The 27,068-nt window shown below is 37.5% G+C and overlaps 1 protein-coding gene and 1 long non-coding RNA gene across 3 annotated transcripts in view; one reads left to right on the plus strand and one right to left on the minus strand.

Moving 5' to 3' along the window:
- Positions 1–6,671, plus strand: part of LOC104870708 — a 34,808-nt gene extending 28,137 nt beyond the window's left edge. The window contains exons 2-4 of the long non-coding RNA XR_782572.3: positions 4,730–4,820; positions 5,388–5,490; positions 6,599–6,671. This is a non-coding gene — a long non-coding RNA (uncharacterized LOC104870708). The remainder of the gene's footprint in view (positions 1–4,729; positions 4,821–5,387; positions 5,491–6,598) is intronic.
- On the minus strand, positions 857–27,068 carry LOC104870703 (zinc finger protein 260-like). Of its 2 annotated transcripts, none has more exons than XM_010636429.2 (4): positions 26,932–27,068; positions 10,117–10,243; positions 5,403–5,495; positions 857–3,355 (listed from the first exon to the last, which is right to left on the minus strand). In XM_010636429.2, the coding sequence occupies exons 1-4, from the start codon at positions 26,932–26,934 to the stop codon at positions 1,155–1,157; spliced, it is 2,424 nt and encodes an 807-aa protein (XP_010634731.2). In that variant the 5' UTR covers positions 26,935–27,068; the 3' UTR covers positions 857–1,154. The 2 variants fall into 2 exon arrangements, with proteins under 2 accessions (XP_010634731.2, XP_033612305.1); XM_033756414.1 differs by lacking the exon at positions 26,932–27,068 and adding an exon at positions 24,169–24,261.

Here is a 27,068-nt window from a genome sequence, read left to right on the forward strand (position 1 = left end):
ACACTTTGTGAACAGTAGGCTGGTAAACAGCATGTCTGGCCTCCACTAGATACCAACAGCAATGCCCAAAATCCAATTTCAACAATCATAAATGTCTGTGTATTCTTAAAAGCAAATACTACCATTCATATTTATATACATCAGCATAGTGAAATATTTGGAAATGATTTGTAATATTATATTTAACACTTCCATTTGAAAAACATTTGTTATGTAAGCTGACAGTTTTCCTTCATGACTACTTCCTGATAAATAACATTTGGAAGGATTGTCGGAAACTTTTACACATGAAACAAATGTATGAATATCTGCCTTATTCAAAGTGTTCAGTGAATTTTCCTGCCTACAAAACCATTTTCAATTTGCAACAACTTCTCAACATGTTTTTCCTGTAAATTGACAAGAAAATAACAGGTGCCAGGAGAGGTTTCTCATGTATGAATTCTGCAATATCAAGACAGGTATCATTTCTCAAAAAGCTTACAAAATGAATTAGTTATAGGTTTGCATTGTAATGCAAACAAACACATGATTCAAAAGAGTATCTCTCACTCATGTAAACTAAACATGGACTACTTGGGAATAAAGGTGGAAAGAGCACTCTCTTTTAGATCAGTTATCCTTGTCTTAAATGCAGTTACCTATGGCTCCCAAGAACAGCCTGAACAGGCAGGTTTGCTTCAGGTCTAAAGTGCCTAAGAACTCAGGGAAATAACTTAGAATTTCGATGTTGCCAGATTTGGGTGGGTGGGAGCTAGGCTTGAAGTATCCATAGTCTACTGTACAGTTCCTATATGGTGAGGTTTGACATTTTGTAAAAGGACTTTTCACATTGCTGACATTTGTATTGTTCCCCTGATGTATAATGAGGGATGCCTTATGGTAGAAAGTTTTCCCACAGTATACATTCAAATTGTTTCTCAGTTTCATGTGTTAACTGATGCCTGCTGAGGTGTGACTTCTTGTAAAAGGATTTCTTACATTCTTGACACTCATGGAGCTTCTCACCTGTATGAGTTCTCTGGTGCATAGTGAGATGTGACTTACAGCAGAAAGCCTTCCTACACTCTTCACATGCATAAGGTTTGTCACCTGTGTGACTTCTATGATGCACAATGAGAGATGACTCATGGAGCAAAGTTTCCTTACATTCTTCACATGCATGCATAGGGTTTGTTTCCTGTGTGAGTTCCCTGATGTACAGTGAGGGCTGCCTTATGTTTGAATGTTTTGTTACACTCTTTACATTCGTATGGTTTATCACCTCTGTGTGTTCTCTGGTGTGTACTAAGGTTTGATTTCCGGTTAAAAGATTTTCCACATACGGTACATTCATAGGGTTTCTCACCTGTATGAGTTCTCTTATGTTCAGTGAGGTCAGACTTACGACAGAAAGTTTTCCTGCATTCTTCACATGCATATGATTTCCCACCTGTGTGAATGCCCTGATGTCTCCTGAGGTGTGACTTAGAATAGAAAGTTTTCCTACATTCTTCACACTCATATGGTTTCTCACCTGTGTGAATTCTCTGATGTATAATGAGGGATGCCTTATGGTAGAAAGATTTCCCACACTGTTTACATTCAAATTGTTTCTCAGTTTCTTTCTCAGTTTCATGTGTTAACTGATGCCTGCTGAGGTGTGACTTCTTGTGAAAGGATTTCTTACATTCTTGACACTCATAGGGCTTCTCACCTGTATGAGTTCTCTGGTGCACAGTGAGATGTGACTTACAGTAGAAGGCCTTCCTACATTCTTCACATGCATAAGGTTTGTCACCTGTGTGACTTCTATGATGCACAATGAGAGATGACTTATGGAGGAAAGTTTTCTTACATTCTTCACAAGCATATGGTTTGTTTCCTGTGTGAATTCCCTGATGTACAGTGAGGGCTGCTTTACGATTGAATGTTTTGTCACACTCTTTACATTTATATGGTTTATCATCTCTGTGTGTTCTCTGGTGTGTACTAAGGTTTGATTTCCGGTGAAAGGATTTTCCACATACGGTACATTCATAGGGTTTCTCACCTGTATGAGTTCTCTTATGTTCAGTGAGGTCAGACTTACGACAGAAAGTTTTCCTGCATTCTTCACATGCATATGATTTCCCACCTGTGTGAATGCCCTGATGTTTCCTGAGGTGTGACTTAGAGTAGAAAGTTTTCCTACATTCTTCACACTCATATGGTTTCTCACCTGTGTGAGTTCTCTGATGTACTATAAGGTGTGGCTTACAGTTGAAAGTTTTCCTACATTCTTCACATTTAAATGGTTTCTCACCTGTGTGCGTTCTCTGATGTAACATAAGGTGTGACTTACAGTAGAAAGCTTTTCCACATTTTGTACAGTCATAAGGCCTCTCACCTGTGTGAGTTCTCTGATGTATAATGAGGGATGATTTATGGTAGAAGGTTTTCCTACATTCTTTACATTCATGGGGTTTCTCACCAGTGTGAATTCTCTGATGTGTATTGAGTTGTGACTTCCGGTAAAAGGCTTTTTCACACATGTTACATTCATGCGGCTTCTCATCTGTGTGAATTTTCCCACATCTGCTGAGGTTTTGCTTCTGGTTAAAGTTTTTTCCACGTTCATAATTGTCATAGGGTTTTGCTTCTCTGTGGATTCTCTGATGCATATTTAGTTCTGTCTCTCCACCGAAGAATTTATCACATTCATTACATCTATTGGGCTCTTCCCCTGCATGTGTTCTCTGATGTTTTGTAACATATAATTTGCTAATGAAAGGTTCTCCTAAACAACCATGTTCAGAATATTTCTGTCCTTTTCGTTTTTTCTCATGGTTAATGAGTTTAGCCTTTTTAAGTAACACTTTAGGACAGGCATATTCAATTGATTTCTCCCTTGTTTGGGTCATCTCTTGGGAAATAAATGCTAACCTATCAAAGTCTTTCTCATATTCCCTGAACTTACTGGAAGTCTCTCCCACATGAATCTTTTTATGTGTCAATACCCCTTTCTTGCTGTAGACGTTCTCATGTCCAAAATACTGAAACTGCTTTTGCATATCTTGAACTTTTTTATGCAGACCAAGGTGTTCAGGATGTCTGAAGGATTTTCCAGTTACATTAAGATCAACAGGCTCATCTCCAATCTGCACCTCATGTGGATCACCAGGGAGAAGCACATTCTGCCATATGTTAAGTTCCTCAGGCTTCACTCCTGAATAGTTTCCATTCTTTATATTCAGAACTGAAACATGATTTGAATTCACATTAAATGGTTTTTCCAATTCAACCTTCTCCTCAGCTGATGTGGCTACAACTTGCCAAAAACATTTCTCTTGATTTTCCTGGTTTGTCTGAATAAGACCATTTACTTTCTGGACATCTAAAATGATATAAAAATAGTAATCTCCATGAAACAAACATAAGTATTTCTTATGGAATTCAAACAAAGGTAAAGAACTGCCATATCCTTATAATCTAAAATTTCAAAATAACTCGACTTATGATGTGTGTGGGTTTCAGACCTAATGAATCCAAAAAACTATATTAAAAGACTACAAAGTTAAATCATGTCATATTGCTTTTATTCCTTTGAAATATGGGGAGATGTAAAATTACAATATTCACCTAATGCCTAATTGTGGGTTTCCACAATGGTTTTTATCTTCAACTTTTCGCAGTACTTTTTCCATACTTTTTTCTTAAAACAGCTATTTGTATAGCATCATTCTACTTTGCTTCTTTTTCAGATTTGTAATCCAAAATTTTCTTGGTGTAGGATTTAGTCTGATTGACTTTCCTTGACCTGGGTTTCCTTAACCTTAGTAGAAATATTATTTAAGAAAAGGATTTATATCTATATCTATGTTTGGTTTTCATTGTTCCATGAGTAAGTGTAAACTATCTTTTCTCTTACACTAGAAGACAAACTTGCTCCAAATCCCTAATCTAATTAAACTTATGATTCTCAAAACCATAAAAGGTTCAGACTTAATACTTTGGTTTTGCAGTTAAACTGTGCTTACCATTGTTGCAATGTATTTTTCTGAATATTTCTTGGACATACAACCTGAGGATCTGGCACATGTATGCCTGCTTGGGAACTCCCTGATTCAGATGGCTTTTGTGTTTAAAATTCAATTTTCTTCTACCTGAATAGCAAATAGAGTTTTTATACCATTTATTATGTCTCAGTGTCTTCCATAAAGAAAAGTGTAAAAGCTAACTACAAATTTCATTCCTGAACAGAAACTAGAGCCCTACAACGTGAAATCATTAGTTCACATGTCCTTTTTATCAAAGATCTTCTGGTAGTCCTACAAAGTCCAGGATCCCATACTTTCCCTGCACATATGGTAGGTACTTCACACTTTCATAAATTCTGATGTTGTCATATACAGGGCTTGATACTGGAATTCCTTTTTCAGGGGAGACAGGATACTTTGTAGTAAAAGCTTGCCTTGAGCTCACTGTGTAGCCCAGGCTGGCCTGGAACTCTCAGCAATCCTCCTGCCTTAGCCTCCTGAGTGCTGGGTTTATAGGCATGCATCACCATGCCTGGCAATACTGGAATTCCCTTCTCGTTTTCTTACCTAACTAAGATCTAAATACAAGCAATACTGACTTCCCAATTTTATACTCATGATCATTTATGACTCTAGATTTTTAAATCTACCTTTGTATATGCCATTTTTAGAAAGTGGACATCTAAAAATTAAAATGAATAACCATCTTAAAAACTGCTTTTGCTTTCCAGATTTGTCCAACACAGCTGTGGCTCACTTCCTCCCCATACCCCATACCACTTTGAAGCAAAAGGAAATTGTCCTGGACCACACATAAAATAGGTAATATAGTTAATATATTTAAGTAACAATAGATCATTTTCTAATAATTTTTATTACAATATTTTTTAAAGCAGTCTACACATTAGACATCATTCCTAAAATAAAACGCCTTATTATATTTTTACCTCATCATCATACAACATTCTTTGTGGCTTTCATGTAACTACCAAACACTATATATTTGGTTTAATATTATCTTTCAATAAAACACATTATAATGCATTTTATTAATCCTAACAGTTAAAAAATACCAATGTCTATGAGGTAATCAAAAAGCAAATAGCTGAGGGGGAAAAAATCAGGATATGAATGTGGAAGAATTTAGAGAAAGGGTCTTACTAAGAAAAATGTGTAATATCCATATAAGAACTTTCTGGTAAATCTAACACAATATACATGAACAACAAAAAAAGAACATGGATTCATATGTGAGAGATCTCTTTCTAAGCTATGGAAAACAAATCTACAAAGAATGAGACCAGCTGTTTACATGAGGAAAAATAATGAAAACAGTTCTTCATGGCTAATATCTGATGAGCACTCATCATCCTCATCTCCCTGCCCCAGTATACATCGACTGACCTGGGAAGCTCTGGCTTGGAGCGTCTTCTACCATGCATGGCCCAGATCCTTGCTCCAACTTGAAGATCACAGCAGGTTTGGTACTGCAGTATCCTGTTTAATAGTGAATTAATGTGAGATTTGTGCCAAACTATGTTAGAACCTCATCAGAAAGACATCTCCAGCTCAAGAAAATGTGACCAGGGAGTGTTGTGGCATTATCAAGAAGTTGTATTGTAGACAGGTGGGTTAACTGGATGTCTTGTGGGCAGTTAAGACAGGGCCGCCCTCAAGGAGCCAGCCAACACAGCAAGGAGCCAACACGGAGGACAATCAAGACACATTCAAGGAGTTGTAGAAGGGGAGAAACTACTATGCCTTTGTGCCCACCCCCCACCAAGGAAAAATAGCAGCAATTGATATTTTAAATAGGTTTCAAACATCTGAGTGGGGGGGCCAAGGTCTTAACCCAGCCTTTCCAGGAAACATCCCTGACTCCCACCCTTAATGAGAATCCTTGTATAGGCTTGCTATGTGACTTGCTCCCCCATTTGACTCCCACTTAGTCAATGTCACCTGGGTGACTTTACTTGTAATCTTATTGGTTGGTCATGGTCTTGCCCACCTCATGCCCACCTTGTAATTTTCCACTGGGTCTTATAGTTGTGTCCCACTTTGTACCCACCTCACCATATGACTTTGCTGAATAAAACATCTTTGAAAATTAGGGTGAAGAGACAACCCACTTTCTGGTCTACCTTCTATCTTAGACAGTAACTTTCTTTCTCTCAATAAATTTTTCCTACTCTTAACTTCTGTTGTTCCTACCAGAACATGGCCAGAAATCAAGCAACTCTAAAACACACAATATCACTCTAAGGAAGAGGCCAAGAGGTTGGTCACAGCTGGCCACTCAACTATGTAGTCGCTCCACTACCAAACAGCCCAGAATCTGTGATAAGAATAGTCCCACCTGACTGGCTCTGTTTCCAAAGCAGGTCCAACCACTATGCCATCCTCAGGGGAATGAGTCAAGACTAGAAACACTGAACAATGACCCCCATTTTGGCTTGGGCTTCTGCTTCATTGGCACTGGGCCTAGAGAGAAACAACTGACAAAGAACTGAGAGATCAGAGGCAGCTGGGACCCAAAACCAATGGAGGTGGACAGAAACAATCTAGCTGAAAAAAATCTTCTCCTTAACTCTGGACACCAGTGAAATCAAAGAGACAGAGAGACAAAGATGGGGTGGAAATCCTCCAAGGTTTTGGTTGGCTGAGAACTGTGTCTGAGACTCACTTTGAGGAGCAGGGGAAATTCCCTACCACTGACCCTGAGAATACTAGAGGGCCCTGATCATAGCAGACTAAAAACAGCAACAGAAAAAAATGGCAGAGAGATGCTCATCCCAATCTACAAAACAGGACAAATGCTCTTTTATTCTCTCCCTCTCTTATGTTTTGCCTTTTTACTCTATGAGTAGTTTGTGTGAAAATGGATAGTCTTTATATAGGTATATGTGTATGCTGTACTGGTTTTCGGCTTTACCTTCATAATACCCCACACCCTGTTTTGTCATATTACCCCACGCACAGTTCACTAGAATATATAAATGTTTTTACTGATAATAAATTTGATACAAATCACTTTCTCTTTGTCTCACAGCTCATTTATATTCCCTTCCTTTCTCTACTCTTTCCTACCCTCCACATACCAAGTTCTGTCTAGTCTCCTTTCTTTTTTTTTAAGGGGGGGTAATAATTTTTATTCTCTACTTTTTGCTCCTCCCTCATATTTATCTTCTCCTTTACCTATATACTATTTAAAATACTATAATCACTAGTTAATTTGATCTACCTGCTATAATGTATTAGTACACTGTATCTCATCCTGGGTTACTGTAATACTGTAGACTTTTTGTCAAGTTCTTAAGTATTAAATAATCTATGGTTAGCTTCTCAAATGTTGATGTTGCTGGTAGTTACTCTACTGTCAAAGCAGTTCTAGGGGCTGGACCTAGCACACAGAAAAGACTGGGTACAAACACAACAGATGCACAATGCAAATACACAACAAAGAGAAAAAAAGCATTTACAAAAAAGAACCCCACACAAGAGTAGAGAGACAGTCTATCCAACTGTTCTATGAATCTTAATAAAGAAGCACAATTAAAATGAGAAAACAAGGCAACAATACACCTCCAAAAATATAGTACATAAATTCTAGCCAGGCATGGTGGCACACACCTATAAGCCCAGTACTTGGTAGGCTGAGGCAAGAGGATCACCATATATTTGAGCCCAACTTGGACTACATAGTGAGACCCTGTCTCAATCAATCCCAAAAAAGATGATCCCACAGATAATGAAGTGGATCAAATTAGACACAAAGAATTTAAAAAACTGATAGTAAAAATCAGAGATCAAAGAAAAGACAAATAGGTAAATGTATTATCAGAATAATGAATGAGTTCAAATAAATCACAAATAATCAGCTGATTGAATGAGAGAAGATAATGCAAGACGTGAAAGATGGTATCAGTAAAGCAACAGAAAATGTGGAAAAGAACCAAGCGGAAATCCTAGAAATGAAAACTTCAGTAAATCAAATAAAACATTCAATTTTAAGTCTACAGAATGTTTCATTCAACATCATCAGAATATACTCTTACATGGACTTTCTCCAAAAGAAACCACATTCTAAGTGATAAAGCATTTTTATGTATACCAAAAGTAATCTCTTCAACCTATCACATCAAAATGGAATGAAACTAGAAATCGTCAAAACAAACCACAGAAACTACACAAAGCACAGAAAACTGAATAATATATTATTAATCAATAGGCTATTGAAGACATCAAGGGACAAATTTAAATTTCCTAGAATCAAATGATACAGTCATACCATGGTACTTGAATTCTTTGAAACCCATCCAATTTGGTACTCAATGTACTTTGGTGCAAAAATTTTGTCCTGATACTCAACTGTGGTTACTTACACAAGCTAGAACCTATCAGTGTCAAATGCTTCCTGACTCACTAGGCATTCCAGGCAAAACAATTTGATACTCATCAATTTTTGTCCTCATTGTGCCTCTCAGAATCAGTTGTGTACCAATGTACCACTGTGTTTGAGGCACTGTATACCAGACTCTGTGATACACAATGAAAACTAATTCTAAGAGGAAAGTTTATAGTTATGATTGCCTAAATTAGAAAAACAGAACAAGGCCAAATAAACCCTAAAAGTCCTAGAAAAACAAGAGCAAAAAACCAAGAGAAAGAAGAAAATAATAAACATAAGCTTGCAAATTAATCAAACTGAAACTAAAAAAAAAAAAAAAAGAAAAACCTTTCACATTGTTGGTGGGAATATAAACTAGTACAGCCTCTATAACAATCATTATGGAAAGTCCTCAAATGACTCAACATCAAAAAACAGTTGACCCAGAACCAGCTAAACCATTCCTGGGCATATTCTTGAAAATTAAGGACTACATATTCAGTTAGTACAACCATATCCACATTTATCACTATAATTCATAACAACTAAGCTGTGGAAACAGCCTCAATGCCTATCAACAGTTGAATGGATAAAGAAAACATTTTATAGACACACAATGAAATATTATTCAGAATATTATAAAGAATGATATCATGCTATTTGCAAGAAAATGGATGGGACTAGATAAATATCACTTGTTTTCTCCTATATGAGACATCTAAAACATACATAAAGTAATAAATCAATAATTACGGAGAGAAGACAGGAGGCAGACTTCCAGAGGTAAGGACGAGGACAAGCTCGAGGAGGGAAAGGCAAAGGGTAAAAATGAGATGAAATTAAGACTTCCCAAAATAAACCTCTTTATTTTTTACTATTAACATGCACTTTAAAAAAATATTCTACTAAAGTAAATACAAGATAGCACATCATTTAGTTATAGGAATTATAGTACCTCTAAGTGAAAACATAATTTTTAATTATAAATATAATTCTTTATATATAAAACAAAATCTAGGGATCTACACATTCCAGACTTTACACGAAACACCTTAATACTTAGCCAAGAGTGCCAAAGTTAAAATAGTTGGTAATTTCTTAAAAAGCAGTCTTTAACTACTCTTGGTATATCTACTATTTTGATCAATGCCATGTCCTAGAATAGGGCTGTTTCCCTTATGCAGATAAATGTCAAACAGGGGAAGGGGGAGATTTTCTGACTGGTCCCTTCCAGCATACCTGTACTTTGTTCAATCTGCAGTCAATGAAGTTCTTGTTAGAAACAATGTTTTCAAAAGGAAAAAATAGGGCAGAAGAAAAATGATTAAACAGAGGTATTCATGGAAAAAGGACAAAAAGAGAAAAAAGGGACAGCAATGAAACAAAATAACTTAAAATAATCACTGGGTTCATAGTACCTCATAAAGGTAATAAAACTTCAGTGTTTTCACGAGTGGGTTTTTTGCCTGCTTGAATTCACACACACTGTACTGAAACATGAATTCATGAAAAAAGTTCATGTGAGGTAAAACACTTGTCAATTACCCTAATTTAATCAATTTAGGTTGCATTGATGTACTGAAACACATACTCTACCCTATAAATGTGCAAATGGTACATGATGGCTAAAAATACATAAAAGTAGCACTAAAACTCACACGTTTCCTACATTCGCTAACCAAAAAGAAAATAACTCCTACCAGAGTTATTGGGGTAGGGAGTTTCACTCACCCAAGGCCAGAAGATTATCGTAGGTCTCCAGCATCACTTCTCTGTAGAGGTTCTTCTGGCCATCACTGAGGTACTTCCACTCCTCCCATGTGAAGTCCACAGACACATCCTCAAATGACACCAGCCCCTGTAAATGAACGTTTTTCATCAACCCAAATCTTCAGCACTAGGCCAGAAGAACAGGAATGTAGATTTTCCCTCTTCTATGTGAAACTGTCTTACATGTATATTTTGTAAGATGCAGCTTGATTTGTATTTTACATTGTAGGAGAAAAAAAATCAGAAATATCTTGCCTCTATGCTAATTTAGTAGTCAAAAATAATCCCAGAGAAGCTCAGGCAGGAAGATTCCAAGTTGGAGCCTAGCCTGGTCAACTTGGTGACTTAGCAAGACTCACTCTAGAAATAAAAAATTTTGAAAAGGGGCTGCAGATAGAGCTCAGTGCAATGGCCCTGGGTTGAATCCCCAGAACCCAACCACCGCCCCAAAACCAACCAAACAACAACAAAAAAACTATAGAATTTCATTTATACATTTTTGTTTTGAAACAAGGTCACTCTACGTAGTTCAAGCTGAGTTGAGCTGACTATGTACCTGTACCCCTGGCTGGCCCCAAACTCATACCAACTCTCCTGCCTCAGCCTCTTGAGTGCTGGAATTACAGGAGTATGCCATCACACCTAGCTCTCCTTTTTAGATTTAGAACTGTCTTTGTTCCTAGCAAGAATGGGATAAATCACATTCTGCTCCAAAAAAGAGGTAACAATCCAGTGTAAAGATTTAAGTATAAACACACACTGGCAATAATGAGTTTGATAGCCTACAGTAACTGTTTAATGTAGAAAAATGCACTAATGAGGCAGAAAAAAACCGCTTTGTGTTACCAGGTTGTGCATCACTAAAATTACAGCTCATATCTTTACCTATCACAGTCATGGCAATACTTCTTTTTCCTTTCAAAAATCTAAACAATCACTAGTATTTGTATAGAAGTGACCACCAGGGCCAGGTATCTAGCCCAGGGGCCCTGTGTCTGCCTCACAAGCACAAGGTTCTACATTAAATCCCCGGTATGGGGGGGAAAAAATGCCTACTAAAAGTGAACATCACCTACTTCCTAAGACAAAAAATAAATAATGAGGGGCCAATAAGTGGTAAGTTACTTGAACAGATATGCATTCTGCAAGTCATTCCATAAGAGAATGGTGAAGGACTTAAAACAGAGTCTTTTAAAGGAGGACAAAAACAGCAGTACACATTACTGCTTATATGAGGAGATACAGCATTAAGAATACAGAACAGGAGGCTTATCCTAAAAAAAGAAAAAGCAGAACTACAATTTAATACTAACTGGTTCTGTGCATAGGTTGAAAATGAGAATCTACTTCCAAACTGTTTGCATGGCCAGCTATGTAGAAACTTGTCCTACAAACTAAAATTGGCAGAAAGGACAATGAATACAATGGGAAGACATTAGATTGATCTTAAACCATGTTTGAAATGTCTGTAATCAAGTATGCAGGGAAACCCAATAGGCACTAGAATATATGATCTAGAGTTCAGCAGGGAGATTTAAAATGAAGATTCAGAAGCAGCAGAACCTCCATGGTTGCTAGAATCATCCCAATGAGATAAATGGCTCAAAGAGGACCTGAGAGATTGAAAGAATAGAAACAAGTACAGAATGTAATAAAATAATATTCAGAGTTTGATATACACAAACAGATAAAACATGAAGACTTTTAAAATATTAATTCTAGTAATAAAGAAAAGTTCAATATTAAGAAATTAATGCACTTCGTTGTATGCACAAAGCTATGAAAAAATACTGTAATTATGTACACAAACATGAAGTGTTCTTTTATAACATTACCCATTTGTAATAAAGGCCTCCAATACAAGAGAATTCAGGGCATCCTTTCTTAATGGGATAAAATGTCCCTCTCTTAGCCCAAACACAGCGTAGCAGTTAAAGAGAAAACAGGGAAGTATAAGAAATGCAGTGGACAGAGGTACTAATCAATCCAAATGAAAAGAAAAAAAAATGAGAAAGATTATGACTTGCATATAATTATACCTATAGAACACAAGAGAATCTCAGAACTACTCCAAATAAGAATTCAATAAGTTAACAAGCTATAAAAATAGCTATATATACATGGCTCCTCATATATATGAGAACATTCATATAACAAAAACACCAGGGCCAGGGATTTAGCTTAGTACCACTGTGCCTGCCTCACAAGTGCAAGGTCCTAAGTTCAATCCCTGATACCAAAAGAATAAAAAACAAAAACAAAAAAACAAAAACAAAAACACCTAAAATAACAAATATCTCACAGTTACTAAATTGCCCAGGCTGGGCTCAGACCGAGTCCTGGGATTACAGGTGTGAAGCACTGTGCCCAACTTACTTTTTTCCTTTTTTGAAGCAAAACCTTTATTGCTAATTTTAGATAATGTATACTTGTACATGAAGTATCTTTGTTCTTTAAATTTATTGGTAAATTTTAGGTATACAATTGTTAGTTGTATTCACTGTGATCTTATACCTTTAAATGACATATCTTGGTTATTTTTTTCCCCATTCCCCTGCCCTCCCTTCACCCCCTCCACCATTCCCTGTTTATAAAGATAGTTTCCATGTTTTTCCTTTCTGTTTTTCTTTTGCCTTATCTTTCCTCTACCCCTCCCACTTTCCCTACTCTTTTAGACTTCCTACTACACAGTATCAATTATACATTATGATCCTTATTTATATTTTTAGTTTTTCATACCAGAGAAACTATTCAGTATTTACACGTATCTTATTAATTTCACTAAACAGTATGGCCTCAATGCATATCTACTTAGCTATAAATGACTAGTTTCTCATTCTTTATGACTAATACTCCCTTTTATATTTTTTTTTAAAAAAAATCTTTATCCAGTCTCCAGTTGATGGTCAACTGGGCTATTTCCAAGTTTTAGCTATTACAAACTGTGCCGCTATAAACAAAATCAAGCATATATTATTGTGGTATGTTTTTTTTATTTTAGGGAGAAGATACCCAGCAGAGGAATAGCTGAGTCAACTGAGACTTCTAATCCTAACTGAGGTATCTCCATAATGATTTCCACAGTGGTTGCACCAGTCTGCACTCCCACCAACAATGAGGAAGGGTTCCTTTCTTCCCACAATCCCACCAGCATTAGTTATTGGTTGACTTCTTGATAGCAGCCATTCTTTCTGGGGTGAGGTAGCATCTCAGTATTGCTTTCATCTGCGTCTCTCAAATGACAAGTGATGTTGAATATTTTTTCCTATGTTTATTTGCTTTTACTTCTTTGAAAAATGTCCGTTCATTTCAGATGCTCATTTTTCAATCAGGTCTTTATATTTGGGGGCCCGACCTTTGAGTTCTTTATATATTCTAGATAGTACACTTTGTCTGACGAACAGCTGGGAGAAATTTTTTCCCATGTTGTAGGTTGTCTCTTAGCTCTGTTGGTGATTTCTCTTGCAGGGCATAAGCTTTTTTAAAAGATGAGATCCCAATTGTTGATTCTATGTGCTACTTTCTGTGCTATTGGGGATGTGTTCATCAAGTCTTTTCCTATGCCAATACCTTCAAGTGTTCTACATATCTTCCAGCAAGTTTAGTGCTTCTGTTTTAATATTTAAATCTTCAATCTACTTAGATTTTAATTTAGTGTATGGTGAAAGATAGGGGTCTAGTTTTAATCTTTGGCAAGCTGAAATCCAGTTTTTCCAACACCATTTATTAAAGAGGCTATCACCAATAAGGATGGTTGGCTCCTTTGTCAAGGATAAGGTAGCTGAGTATGTCTGAAGTTGTTTCTGCATCTTCTAATCTATTCCACTAATCCTCAGGTCTATTTCTTTGCCAGTACCATGCTGTTTTTATCACAGTAGCTTTGTAATATCTGGAAATACACTAAACAACAAAACATCTTATGTACATAGATGGAGAAAGAAGTGAAGGATGCAAAAAAGAATAAGCAAATAAAAAGACTACAATATTCAGGGCAATAACATTTTCCATCATAAATACATTGTCAGTAAACTAAAGTAACAAAATCTTCATGGAAGCATCACATTCTTAGACATTCACAAGCTGATGATAAAGTTCTAATGAAAAAATGGTGCAGCTCCTTGCCTAAGTTAATGAGCTTGGACTGTCATAATAAATCCCACAGACTTAAACAAAAATTTTTGTTTCTCAAAATTCTGCAGGCTGGAAAGTCCAAGATCAAGGTGCCAGACAATTCAGATCCCAGGAGTGATGAGGTCTCTCTTCCTGGTTTAACAATGGCAACCTTCTTGATGTCTCCTTGAATAATGAATAGAGAGAGAAAAGAAATGCCTTTCTCTTCCTTTAACATCATCAATTCTGGGAGACAAGGGACCAACCAACACTCATGCCTCATTCAAACATAATTATCTTCTATAAGTCCTGTCTCAGTCACATTAGGATGCAGGGATAGGTTTCAACATTTAAATTCTTTGAGGACACAATTCACCCACAGCATTGTGTTGCTCTTCACTAATGAAAGAATACCCCCGTGCAGTGAAACTCACACTAACTTGTAATCCCTCATTTGCCTATGTGAACAAGGTCATTGGAATGGAAGTAGTAAGTATTCTTCTAAGCAGTAGTTAGAGGAGCCATACACAGGTCATCATCTTCTCCTTATTCCATGAGGAATATAAAGAATTTATCCTGGGGCCGGGATGTAGATCAGTGGCATTGCACCTGCCTCACTAAGCACAAAGTCCTAAGTTCGATCCCTGGTAGCAAAAAAAAAAAAAAAAAAAAAAAAACTGGGGCTCTGTACCAGAGAGCAGCAAACCCTCACCTGATCCTTCATGAAGAGGAAATATGAGTCTAAAAGAAACATTTGCTTTTGATCTACTTGGAAACTTAATCAGCACCATCACACAACAAAGCAAACTTCATGCACCATCACTAGAAATAATAACTATTACTGCAAAAAGGGTGATCTATGTTATCCTAAGTACTAAATGACTAAAATAGTGTAAATTCTAAAGACCTGAAATAGTTATCAAGTGACTAATTAACAATGACTAATTATCAATGTTACCTAAATTGTTATTTAGGCATTTATTTAGGACAACAAGGTAACTCTTGTGCAATACAAGCCCTACGTTTACATCCCTGTAGATTTACAGCTTAAGGAAAATAGAATGAAAAACAGAATGACAGTACATTTCAGCTATTGTTAAATTCAGAAAACAAAAACGGGGCTGAGGATTTAGCTCAGTGGTTCCACCACCTGCCTTACAAGTGAGCGAGGACCTGAGTTCAATCGCCCATGCCAAAAAAAAAAACAGATAACAAAAACAGGACACAGGCGGGAATAAAAAAGAACAGGGTGCTACTAGAAATTTGAGGACATGTAAGACTGCAAAAGTTGGAAAGAAATTATATCATCTTTCATTACTGAAAACACTTAAGTTTTTCTTACAGAATATACAATAAAAATGCATTTAAAATGAAAAATAAATCCCTTCATGACAAGTAATAATCTTATGACAACAATAAGATCTATGAACTAAGGTTATCTCGACAAATTATCTAAGTTGCTTACAATGGACCAGAAGGAGAAGACTACAGAAGTCTCCTAAAAAAACATAAGATGCAAAAAAATACATAAACATGGAAAAAAAAACTATAAAGGAAATCCTCAAAAAATTTAGAGGTAAGTAGAATGATAAAGATGTAAATTTAGCTGGATGTGGTGGCATAAACCTGTAATTCCAACACTCAGGCTAGCTGAAACAGGAGAATTTCAAGTTTGAGCCCAGCCTAGGCATCTAAACAATCTGGCAAGATCATCTCAAAATAAAAATAAAAAAGGAGCTAGAGATGTAGTTGTTCAGTGCAAAGGCATTAGGTTCCATTCCAGCAGCAAAACAAAACAAACTCACGTATATTTTTGAGTATTAAAACATGACAAAACCATCAACCTTAAGAAAAACTACAGATGGGTTAGGATATAAGAAGCTTTCCAAAGCTATGAACAATAAACATTCCTAAAGTGGTCCCTAGCATTTTAGAGTACATCTTGAAGTACATTCATTCAACAAAACCAAATTTGTCAAATTTATTTTATTATTGAGATGGCTGTTTCTAATTGTTGCACTGACATGGTGACTGTTGGTTGACAACCCACCTTGTATTACTAGGATGAATCCAACTTGGTGACAGAGTATAATTACTTATATATGTTGCTAAATTCCATTTCCTTTTATTTTTGAAGGATTATGTAAATATATGTTTAAGATAACACTGGTCTAAATTTTTATTTCCTTGTAATATCTTTGTATCTTTGCAGTTTTTGCTATCATTGTAATACTGCTTCATAAAAATGTCTCTACCATTCTATTTTTTGGACAACTAGGGATGAACTGATATTAAATCTCCAAATGTTTAGAAGAATTGGCCAGGGAGTTTAGGAACACAAGATTTTATTTATATTACTAACAAAAATAAACTACACACCATCTCCTCACTTGAGATAGAGCTATTCAGATTATTTTCTCAGTCAGTTGTAGTGGTTTGCATTTCTAGAAATTTAACCATTTTATTATGTGAATTATGTAAGGTATTGGCATATAATTGTATTGTTCTTCTCAAAAAAAATTTTTTTAAGTTGGCAGCAATGTTGCCTCCTTAATATCTGATTTTAGTTGTTTGAATCTTTTGTTTTTTTCCCTGATCTAATGTTCATTAACAAAGCTGAAAGAAATATATATACAAGCTTTGCTACTTTAATCTTATTTATCATTCATGTTTTTTGCCATTTGATTTCATTTGAGTTACCATATGGAGTCATTTCCAAGCCCTCTGCATGAGAAGAACAAGAGGACTAATCGTAGTCATAGAATCAGTTCCAAAACACAGAAGAACCAGTATCCAACCTCAATCTAGATGTAGAAACTGTAAGATGGTGATACCAACCAGCCTGGGCTGAGTCACTCTGGAGCATCATGCACACACCTAGTTAATCTGCCTGAGAGGCGAGAGATTTGTCCTCTGATGCCAGTGAGATAAAGTCATTTATTAGTCAAGTAAGATGGATTTTAACAATTCCCCACATTCCCAAACACATAGAACGAGCAGGGAGACAGACTTGAAATGACAGAAGTTTGGGGTTCAGAAAGATGATAACACAACAAATATTTTCAGGGCAGTCTTGGAGGAGAGTAACACACACACACACACACACACACACACACACACACACACACACAGATAGGTGTGCTTACCCCAGAATATAAAGGTAAATACAGTGCCCCACATATATTGTGGAAAAAGACTATAACCACTGCAAAGATAAAGAGTAGTAATTGGAATGATTCAGGGCCCTGTTAAGTGGGGAAAGCTTTCCAGAGTCTGTGTCCTGTGGGGGTGGGCCATGGCCCACTGACATTTGACATTTGGAAAATAACTTCTTCCTCTACAATTAAGGCATTGATAAAATCTATGCAACATCTGTTACTTTTCAAGGACTCTGCTTGTTAAACTTGTTTTGTTCTTTGACCCTACGATAACTAACAGGAACTCTTAGCCGAAGGTCTGGTGTTATCTGTATGTCAGGAAATCCAGTCTGTATAAAGATAAAAACAATTGCTTGGTGCTTCCTATTGTGTGCCTTTAAAAGCTTCCTGTTGATGTGTGCTTTTAAAAGGAGCTGTTTCTGTGAAATAAATCAGACTTCTCTTGGTCTCCACTCATGCTTGAGTGTTCTTTCCTTTCTCAATCCTCACTCCCCAACTCAGGCATGTTCGTGATGTGACAGCTGGACCACCACAGTGTCCAAAACACAGGTGAGGGCCTCCATCCTCTGCACTCCATCTGGATTCAGCTTTCTCCAGAGAGCTCATCTGGGTTTGGTGATATCCAAACCTTTTCTTTTCAGAATGTCAAGATAGTGTCTTACTGTCTTCTCTGTTCTTTTATTTTTGTGACTCTTCCACCACCTGTCCCAGCCTGCAGGCCTAGGGCTCCCCTCCCTCATTCTCCTGTGCACAGAGCTGCCTTTTCCAAATTCTGGCAAAGTCCAAGTCTCATTGGAGGATTTGCCATCTCCTGTGTTGTGAATGCCCAGATCCTGTTGGATACCATCATCAGTAAAAGGAGGGTCTCACCTATGTTCTTCCTTTTGAAGACTCCATCAAAATAAAGAGAAGTAAAGCATTTGTGACCACAGGTCAAGGATTACCAGCAGCCACCAGAAGCTAGAATGATTCTGCCCTAGAGTCTCTTCAGGGGAGTGTGACCTTGATAACTCTTCGATGCTAGCCCATTATCACTGATCTTAGATTTAACTCATCCACAAGTATGAGAAAATTAAACTCCTATTATTTTTAAACCATTAAGTTTGAGATGATTTCTTTCAGCAGGAAATAGGAAATCAGGCTTTCTAGTAATTTAAGCCTATGTGACCAAATTTTCATTATGCAAATGTAGCCAATATTAAGTGGTAGCTGTCAAAGCTGTGCAACCTTCTAGAAAAGGATAAGTGAAGGGTGATTGACTGTCCTAATGTCAGCAGGCACTTAAACATGCAACTTCTTCAGACTGACTGAAGTAATGAGATTCTTTTCTTATTACCAGTATCTTCAGAATGTGAGAGGTGGTTTTCCTTAAGGAACTATTCCCTTCAAATTAGTCACAGAGATGTCCTTTTTGCTATAAAATACTTCTGATAACTTAAACCTTAACAAATCTTACCTTTTAAAGCTAATTTGGATGCAATTCACTATTGTGGTTAACCCTGTTTTATATATGGGGAGGGTTTCTCCACTAGAAACTTCCAGATCACTGTCTTTAGTTCTGGATATTGGGCAATCTCTTTGCAGCTCCTAGCGTCTATATTAACTGGGCATTTTGCTGGCTCATATTTTATCATCTCTAGTGCTGGGTGAATGTGGTAGTATCAGCCCTGGAGTCCTACCCTGTTGTTTTCTGGTTCGTAGGGACTGTTCTCACCAGTCTTTGACTTGATTCAAATATGGGGTGTTGTGACTTGCTTGAGTCTCTTAGTGTCTGTTGTTTTTTCCATCAGAGACATGAAATAGAAGTGTATGTAAAGAGGGTATTTTCAAAATACCTCCAGAAGTAAAGTGTGAGGAAGTAGAAAAAAATGAGATATTGAACAGAGCTAAAGCCAACAAAGGATGTGCTGCCAAGCTGCTGAGCACTGCGGAGAACCCCAGGTCTTGGCTTTAGATTATCTCTTAAGGAGCCAGGCTCTATGCTTAATAATCCACTGAGCCATGGGCAGCAGACTCTGCTTTGTCATGTTAACAGTTGGCCATCAGTACCTGACCTCATCTATAAATGAGTTGAGTGTGCTGTCATGCTGTGCTCACAACAGTGTATGAAAAACTTGAGCATGAAGGCTTAAACCGAGTTTGAGGCTCTGGCTCTGTCTGGGACTGTCCTCCATATGAGTTAATTCAACTGCAGGGTAGAGACAGGAGAATCTATGTACTTGAAATGGAAGAAAAGAAAGCTCCTGATATTGGTGGAGCAAGAGCTTTCGGTTGGGCATCTGAATTGGCCCTAGTTGGCCCTGTTAGGTACCTAAGTCACCTCTGTCATTCAACTGTGTTAAATTTATTCAGGGCAACTCAACTCCATGACACCAACTCTGTTTGACTAACATATAGAGGTGCATGTGACCAAGATCTTTACTCAGGACTTTAGCCATGAAGAAGTGAATAATTGCATTATTTGAGACACAAAAGAACATCACACACAAACATTGGTGCAGGAAGAACTGAAACTAACACCAGCATTTTCCCTTCTAGAAGGCACATATATGTGGCAATTATAAATGAGATGCAACTTGATGAAGACATTTAATATGTAAGATGAGCAAGAGTAATGCTTGGTTTACAAACAGTTTTAGAATTCAGCCCATAGCTAAAGAAAATTATATTACATCTAGTACACACCTCCACAGTTGAAAAATTAAAACAGAAGTAAACAAAACTTAAGTTTAAAAAAATGCAATATTCTCATATGCATTATTTTATATAATGATCTATTTAAATTTTAGCTAAATTTATCAGGTTCCTCAGAATTCACTCTGCTTGCAATTTAACAATACCAAGTTAGGACAATTAACATGTAATGGTTGGGCATAGCCTCTTTCAACTCTAACAGCCCTGGTACTTGATGGTGAACTCACTGGGGCAGGTTATCTTTTAATGTGCTGGGATGGGCAATGTAACATTTTCCACTGGGATGCTTTTCCCCTTGAGTAACTCATATTCTGCTTTCTCTTGGTTTCTGTGGCAGAGTTTAATTTTTCTGACCTGGGAGTGATTCTCCCATTTTGTTACAAACTTCCATTTGACTTAAGAATTTCATTCTGAAGCCAATCTTATTTCAGAGTTCTTGGAACTTAGCTGTTATGCCTCAATTTTTCTCTATTAATATTAATACCTGCTGTTGAGGTAAGTTTTTTCAGCATTTATTACATGTTTTTACTTTAATATTTGCTCAGGAAAAGGTAACCTTCACAATGGAAGCAAAATCCCCAGGGAAATAAACTGAGCTCACTATCTGTCACTGAGTCTTAGGCTCTTTTGATTAGTAATGGTTAATGCTGAGGTGCTAGAATATCATTTTCCTTATAAATTAAAGTACTCATAAGTACTCATACTAAAGCATAATGTTGTAAAGAGAATAAAATGTTTATGAGGGACAATAAAAAATTAGTGACTTTTAAAATTTTAACATGTATTACAGTAAAAGATGCAATGATATTAATCCCTATCAAAATAAGCCCCCCTGCTTCAAATACACCTATCCCATCAGTTTTCCACTTTTCAAAGCAGTTCTGGAAGTCCTCTTTCATAAATATTTTTGGTTGCACTGCAATGATTGCCTCAATGTCCTGAACCAATTAAAAGTATTTACCTTTTGACTTTAGTCACTTTCTCCATCACTGGGACAGAATATCTGTCACCCACAACATAATGGAGAAGTTTACATACCTCACAGTTTTTAGAGGTTTTAGTCCACAGTCAGCTGGCTCCAAGGCAAAAAAAAAACATGGCAGAACAGAATAGCATACAAAGTTGATCAAATCAGAGCTACCAGAAAGCAGAGAGAAGGGAGGAGCCAAGGAGGGAGGGCCACCTCCAGTGACCCACCTCTTACCACCAGGCTCCACCTCCTAACATCACATTTAGCTATACTACTCCCATGATTCAATCACCCTTCAAAGCCCTTCCAATATAAATTATAATACCTTTCATGGTATTCTTTGGGAAAGAGTCAGAAGTCATAAGATGCTGAATACAGTGCATAAGGTAAATGAGAAAAAAACATATTTTTAAGATAAACTGCCATGCCAGAAGGATGTGTGACACAGAATGTTGCCATGATGGGAGATGAAACTGCTCAATTCCTAGGCCATTTTCTATGCACATAATTTCTCAAACACCCTAAAAAGCCCTTATAATATTAAAAGTTCACTGCAATGTTCCTGAGGACAAACTTAGCTTGTGTAATTCCTCCAAGGTCAAAAAGCATAATCAACATCACCTGTTTTTGGATCTTGATTGACATGCTCTTTTCAGATGAAAAGGGGGTGATTTCCACTGAGAACTATGAACCTTGGTCTCAGGGTCATAAGTAAGTTTTATCTCCCACAATGACATTTCTTAAAAAGCTGGAATCTGAGGCAGCAGAACTGCACAACTCCAATTAGAATGACAAGCACTGTTGCTTTTGACAATCAAAACTTGGATTTTTGGGTATTTTTGGACCAGGGATTGAACTCGGGTCCTTACACTTACAAGGCAGGCAGCAGAACCACTGAGCTAAATCCCAGCCGACAATCAAAACTTATGGGATAAATTTCACACCCACTTGCTTCAAGTACAAATGCTTTGAAGGGAACTATGAGATATTCAGATCCTAAGAAACTTCCCCAATAATCAGCTGTCAGTTTTATCTAATCATTTTGCTTACCCTTTGGACATTCTCTTGGGGTTTTGATGTTGAAGAACATTCTAATCGCTCACCTTCAGCTGGTTTATAACCATTAATTATGAAATCACTCAAGCCATCTTCATGGTCATGGCAACATTATCATAAACTAATTTTAATATTTCATGTGTTTATCATTTAATACTAATTTAATGGTAATTCATTATTTGTGATCCATGATTTTTTACACTTTAAAACACACCTCACTCACCCATAGCTTGCAACTGACTGCTTGCATAAAACTCAATGAAACTTGTCAGTCACACACTAAGGTTCTGCACCACACTTCTTCACCACCCCACACCCCCATACCAAGGATTAAATTCAGGACTTTGCACTTGTGAGGCAGGTGTGGCACCACACTTCTAATCTTAAAGATCCCTGCCTGTTCAATGGCATGCCGCAGCAGAATTCACTGTTATTTTTTTAATCACATTACCTGAAATGGTAGGTATCACAAGAATATACTGTTAGATTTTTTTTTTTTTAGTTTCTTACATCATTATCAATTTTTCAACCAATGTTGCTGGGTCAAATGGATATATATTCTTCTGGTACCAGGGACTGAACTTGGGACCTTGCACTTGTGAGGCAGGCAGCAGCACCACTGAGCTAAATTCTCAGCCCTGGATATTTTTTTTTTAAAGTAATAACATTTAGTCCCTATATCATACTACATAAAAACATTCACAGATTTAAAAGCAAAAACTAATTTTCAAAGAAAGTGTCATGATTTTATTATTAAGATAGTGCTCTTACATTAATTCTAAAGAGAAGAGTAATAAAACTTCATTAGAACTAGGGGCTCCAGGTATAGCTCAGTGGTAGAATGCTTGCCCAGATTATACATTTCCCCAGCAGCACCAAAAGAAAGAAAGAGAGAGACAGAGAGAGAAAGAGAATTTCTGTTCATGAAATATTAGGGAAAACACGATGGCAGTGCACATTTCTAGTGAAGGGCTTGTAGTGCTCAATAAATGGGGCACTACATATTTCTAAGGAAAAAACAGACATCCCAACAGATAAAAGAACTGGTGAGAGATTTCACAGGAGGCATTCAAAGGACAAAGATATAAACAGGGCTAAGGATATACCTCAGCAGTGGAGTAATTGCCTAGCATGCACAAATCCCTGCAATGGATCCCCAGAAGCACAAAAACAAAGCAAAATAAACATCTGAATGTGTGTACAAATCAGTACCAACTAGAGGAGTTAAAATTTAAAACTGCAGATACTGCATACTTATCAGAAAGATGATGACAATGACAACAACAAAATAAACAGACTAATAATCGCAAGTATGCTAACTGACTGGAACAGTCAAACACTACTGATAGCAGTGTAAGCTGACAGAGACACTTTGGAAAATGGTTTGATCCTAACTTCTCAGACATTCTACTACAAGAAGCAGCAATTCTATTCCTAACCGGAACACAAATTTCACCAAAAATCCTACAAGAATGCTCTGACTGACTGCAAGCTAGAACAGAGAAATAGTTACCACTAGGGAGAATGGACAGTATTACAAATAGGGAATAAAAGGGTTTGCTGGGCACTGCTAATGTTGCATTTCTTGATATAGGTAGTAGCTTCATGATATATTCCCTTTATAATTATTGACCTTTACAATTTTCATGTTTGTCCTGTTTTTGTTTTACTCAATGAAATAAAAAATTTTAAATAAACACTGGTGGGGAAAAGCAGGGGAGACTGAAAAACGGTCCCAGCAAAAACTTTGTGTATTAAGTATGCTAATTATGTACTGATTTCATGAATGTACACAATAGATAAAAAGATATCCCTTAAATATATACAGATTGTCATTAGTCCTCAATAAAGATGAAAGAAAAAGGTAGGATTCAAAAGATTAAGTTAAAAGGAACAACACTTTTAAATTGGTAAAACAAAACAGAGTAAGAATTCACTAGCTAATTATCTGTCTCAATAGTTCAGAAAAGGCAAATTTTCTAAAAGAGTAAAAGCAAAATTTAAAGATATTGAAAATGAACATACCACAGAATATCAACAATGCCAAATGTCGGTTCTTTTAAAAGATTAATGAAATTGAGCTGGGCGTGGTAGCGCACGCCTGTAATCCCAACATTCGGGAGGCTGAGGCAGGAGGATTGCTGTGAGTTCGGGACCAGCCTGGGCTACATAGTAATTTCCAGGTCGGTCTCAACTACATAGAGAGACCCTGTCTCAAAAAAACAAAAAACAAACAAAAGATTAATGAAATTGAAAGTGCTCTGGTAAATATGTAAATTATACATTAATTATCACATGTATATACACAGTCACACCTCTTCATGAGGATACATTCTGGGAAATTAATCTTCAGATGATGCCCCCACTATGGTACTTACACAAATCTGGACATAAAAGCTTCCATAGACCTGGGCTATATGTTATGGCTCTCTCTGCAATCTAAAATCTATAAATGGCCAAAATCTCACTCTGCAGAGAATGACTAAGTTATAAAGCTACAACAATCAGTGTAGACCTGGCAAAGAGATGAATAATTAAACCTGTGGCATTACAGACAGAATTATCAGAGATACTTAAATGACAGAGATCATACTACACAAAAATAGAAAAAGATGCCCTTTCCAATGGAAGCTGTGGGGAAATTGAGGTATCTGTGGCAAAAAAAAAAGGAGTTATTTCAAAATTGGGGTTTATGTCCTTATTGAAAGGGTTTAGTCAATATATGAGGCATTAGTTTCTCAATTATACACATCATGTTAGGTAGATTATAAAAGTCACTACAGAGACCACTTTTCCTCAAATTAATATGTAATACTGACCCATCAAAATTTCAATAGTTTAATGGAAGAGACCAAAACAAAAACTTTTAAAATTCATCTACAAAATTAAATATATATATGAAATTAGCCAAGAAACTTCTAAATTATAAGTGCAACAGCAGTAGCTACCACCACCTGATACTAAAATATATCATGAAATATAACATGGCAATAATGACCCAAAAAATCACAACAGGAATTACATCAACATATTAACCTATATGGATACGAGAAATGGTTCCCTTGTTAAGAGCAAAAAAATGGCAAATAATTACAAATATCTCAGGAGTAACATTAAATGTGAATGGATCAAACAACCTAATCAAAAGGCCAATGTTAGACATGGTGGTAAATCTCAGAGATAGAGCCCACAAGAATACATCAGGCCATAGGTTCAGTCCCCAGCACTGAAAAATAAAAGCAGATGTTAAAGATGCTACTGTTGGATAATATTAGAAACCAGGCAGAACAGGAGGTTCCTGGCTTTCCCTCCATATATTGACACACTGAATAATCACCTACTCATGTTTCATCATTAATGAGTTGAGAAATTTCTAGATACTGCTAACTGCTAAAGATCACCCAACACCTAGCAACACACTGAGGGGAAGATTGAGACTATACATACAGCACACTACGTCTAAGGTTCCCTGGGGATTGGGTCTTAACAACTATTCCTAGGAAAGGACAAGGCAGGCACAAGTCTCAAGTCCACAAAACAAAATGGTGGCTTCATGCAAATAGTCTCAGACTTCATCCCCTGGGACCAAGGAAGAAAAGGGATTAAAACTCAAAGGTTCCACTATCTCCCTGGAAGGGATCTGCCAGCACACTGTGCCAAGGCTGCTGCCTCCTATTATCCAGCCTGCATTAGGGAGTTCACGGGGGAAAAAAACACTACCCCTTCGCACCAGGCTCCAGCGCACCCCAGCAATAGCTCCAGAGTGACCAATTCCCCCCAAGGAGTCTGTCCGTGCACTAAGTGTCCCAGCTTTAACACCTCCTATAAGGACCAAGTTTTCAGGTTAAAGTGGGCCCCCTCTGCGCCCCCTCCCCCTTGCCCAGAACAAAGCTGCAAAAATTCCATTCTATATGACAGTCTCCCTGTGTTGTTCCTCTTTTTAGGACAAGCTGTCTTAGACTATCTCCACCCTGTTTCTGTTCCTCTTTTTATGATCTAAAGATAAAATTCTCCCTGCTTAAGATAATCAATGTTCTTTAAAAGGAAGAACTGATTTAGCCAACATGGGTATTAGTCACAGCTTACATAGGTAGCCACTGTTGATATAGGTATTAGTCACTGCTTACATATATAGTCTTTGCTAATTATAAAATTTGTTTAATCAGATGTTCTTTAAAAAGAGGAAGTGATTCTGTAAACGTAGGTATTAATAATTTTCCAGTAAGTGCCCTCCCAGTACCCCTCAAATATCCAAAAATAAGCGAAAGATAAAAACAGCATCTATAAGGGAGAACCTCCCCAACCCTATAAAATCCTGCCTCAAAGATGGGTCTGGGCTCTCGGTCTAAAGCCGCTATAACGGTGACAACCGAGGGTCCAGGTTCGAGCTTACAATAAATTCCTCTTGTAACTGCATCGGACCTGACTCCTTGGTGGTCTCTGGGGACTCCGCGACTTGGGCACAACACTCCCAAGGGGCCTGGATCACAGGACTGGGAGGGGAAGGGCGTCAGGGTCCGGACTGCAGAGCCAGCCCCGCTCCGGCGCCCGTCTCCGAGGGGACCAAGAGCCTGGAGTCCGCAAGACACAGCTGTCACCACCGGAGGGGAGGTGGGGCCCAGCTGTCCGGGGCCTCGGGGGACCTAGGTGTGCAGAGGAAGAGGAGGAACACGGCGGCCTGCGGATTCCAGAGCCGACCCGGGAGACTCAGGCCTGCCACACAGCCGGTTTCCGCGGGTTCCAAGGCGCCTCCCTTCCTGGTCTCAGGACGCCGAGCCTCGCACTCACCATTTCCAGTTTCCGACGTTTCTGCGCCCTCCCAGCGATCTTCCACCCCTACAGGTCACCGGGAGACACCGGAGGCGAAGGAGCAATATGGACCTCTCGCCGGAGAGCACCACACCCCAAGATGGCGGGCTTCAACC

Source organism: Fukomys damarensis, unplaced genomic scaffold, assembly GCF_012274545.1.
Source record: "Fukomys damarensis isolate Sample0158 unplaced genomic scaffold, DMR_v1.0_HiC HiC_scaffold_4, whole genome shotgun sequence".
Taxonomy (NCBI): domain Eukaryota; kingdom Metazoa; phylum Chordata; class Mammalia; order Rodentia; family Bathyergidae; genus Fukomys; species Fukomys damarensis.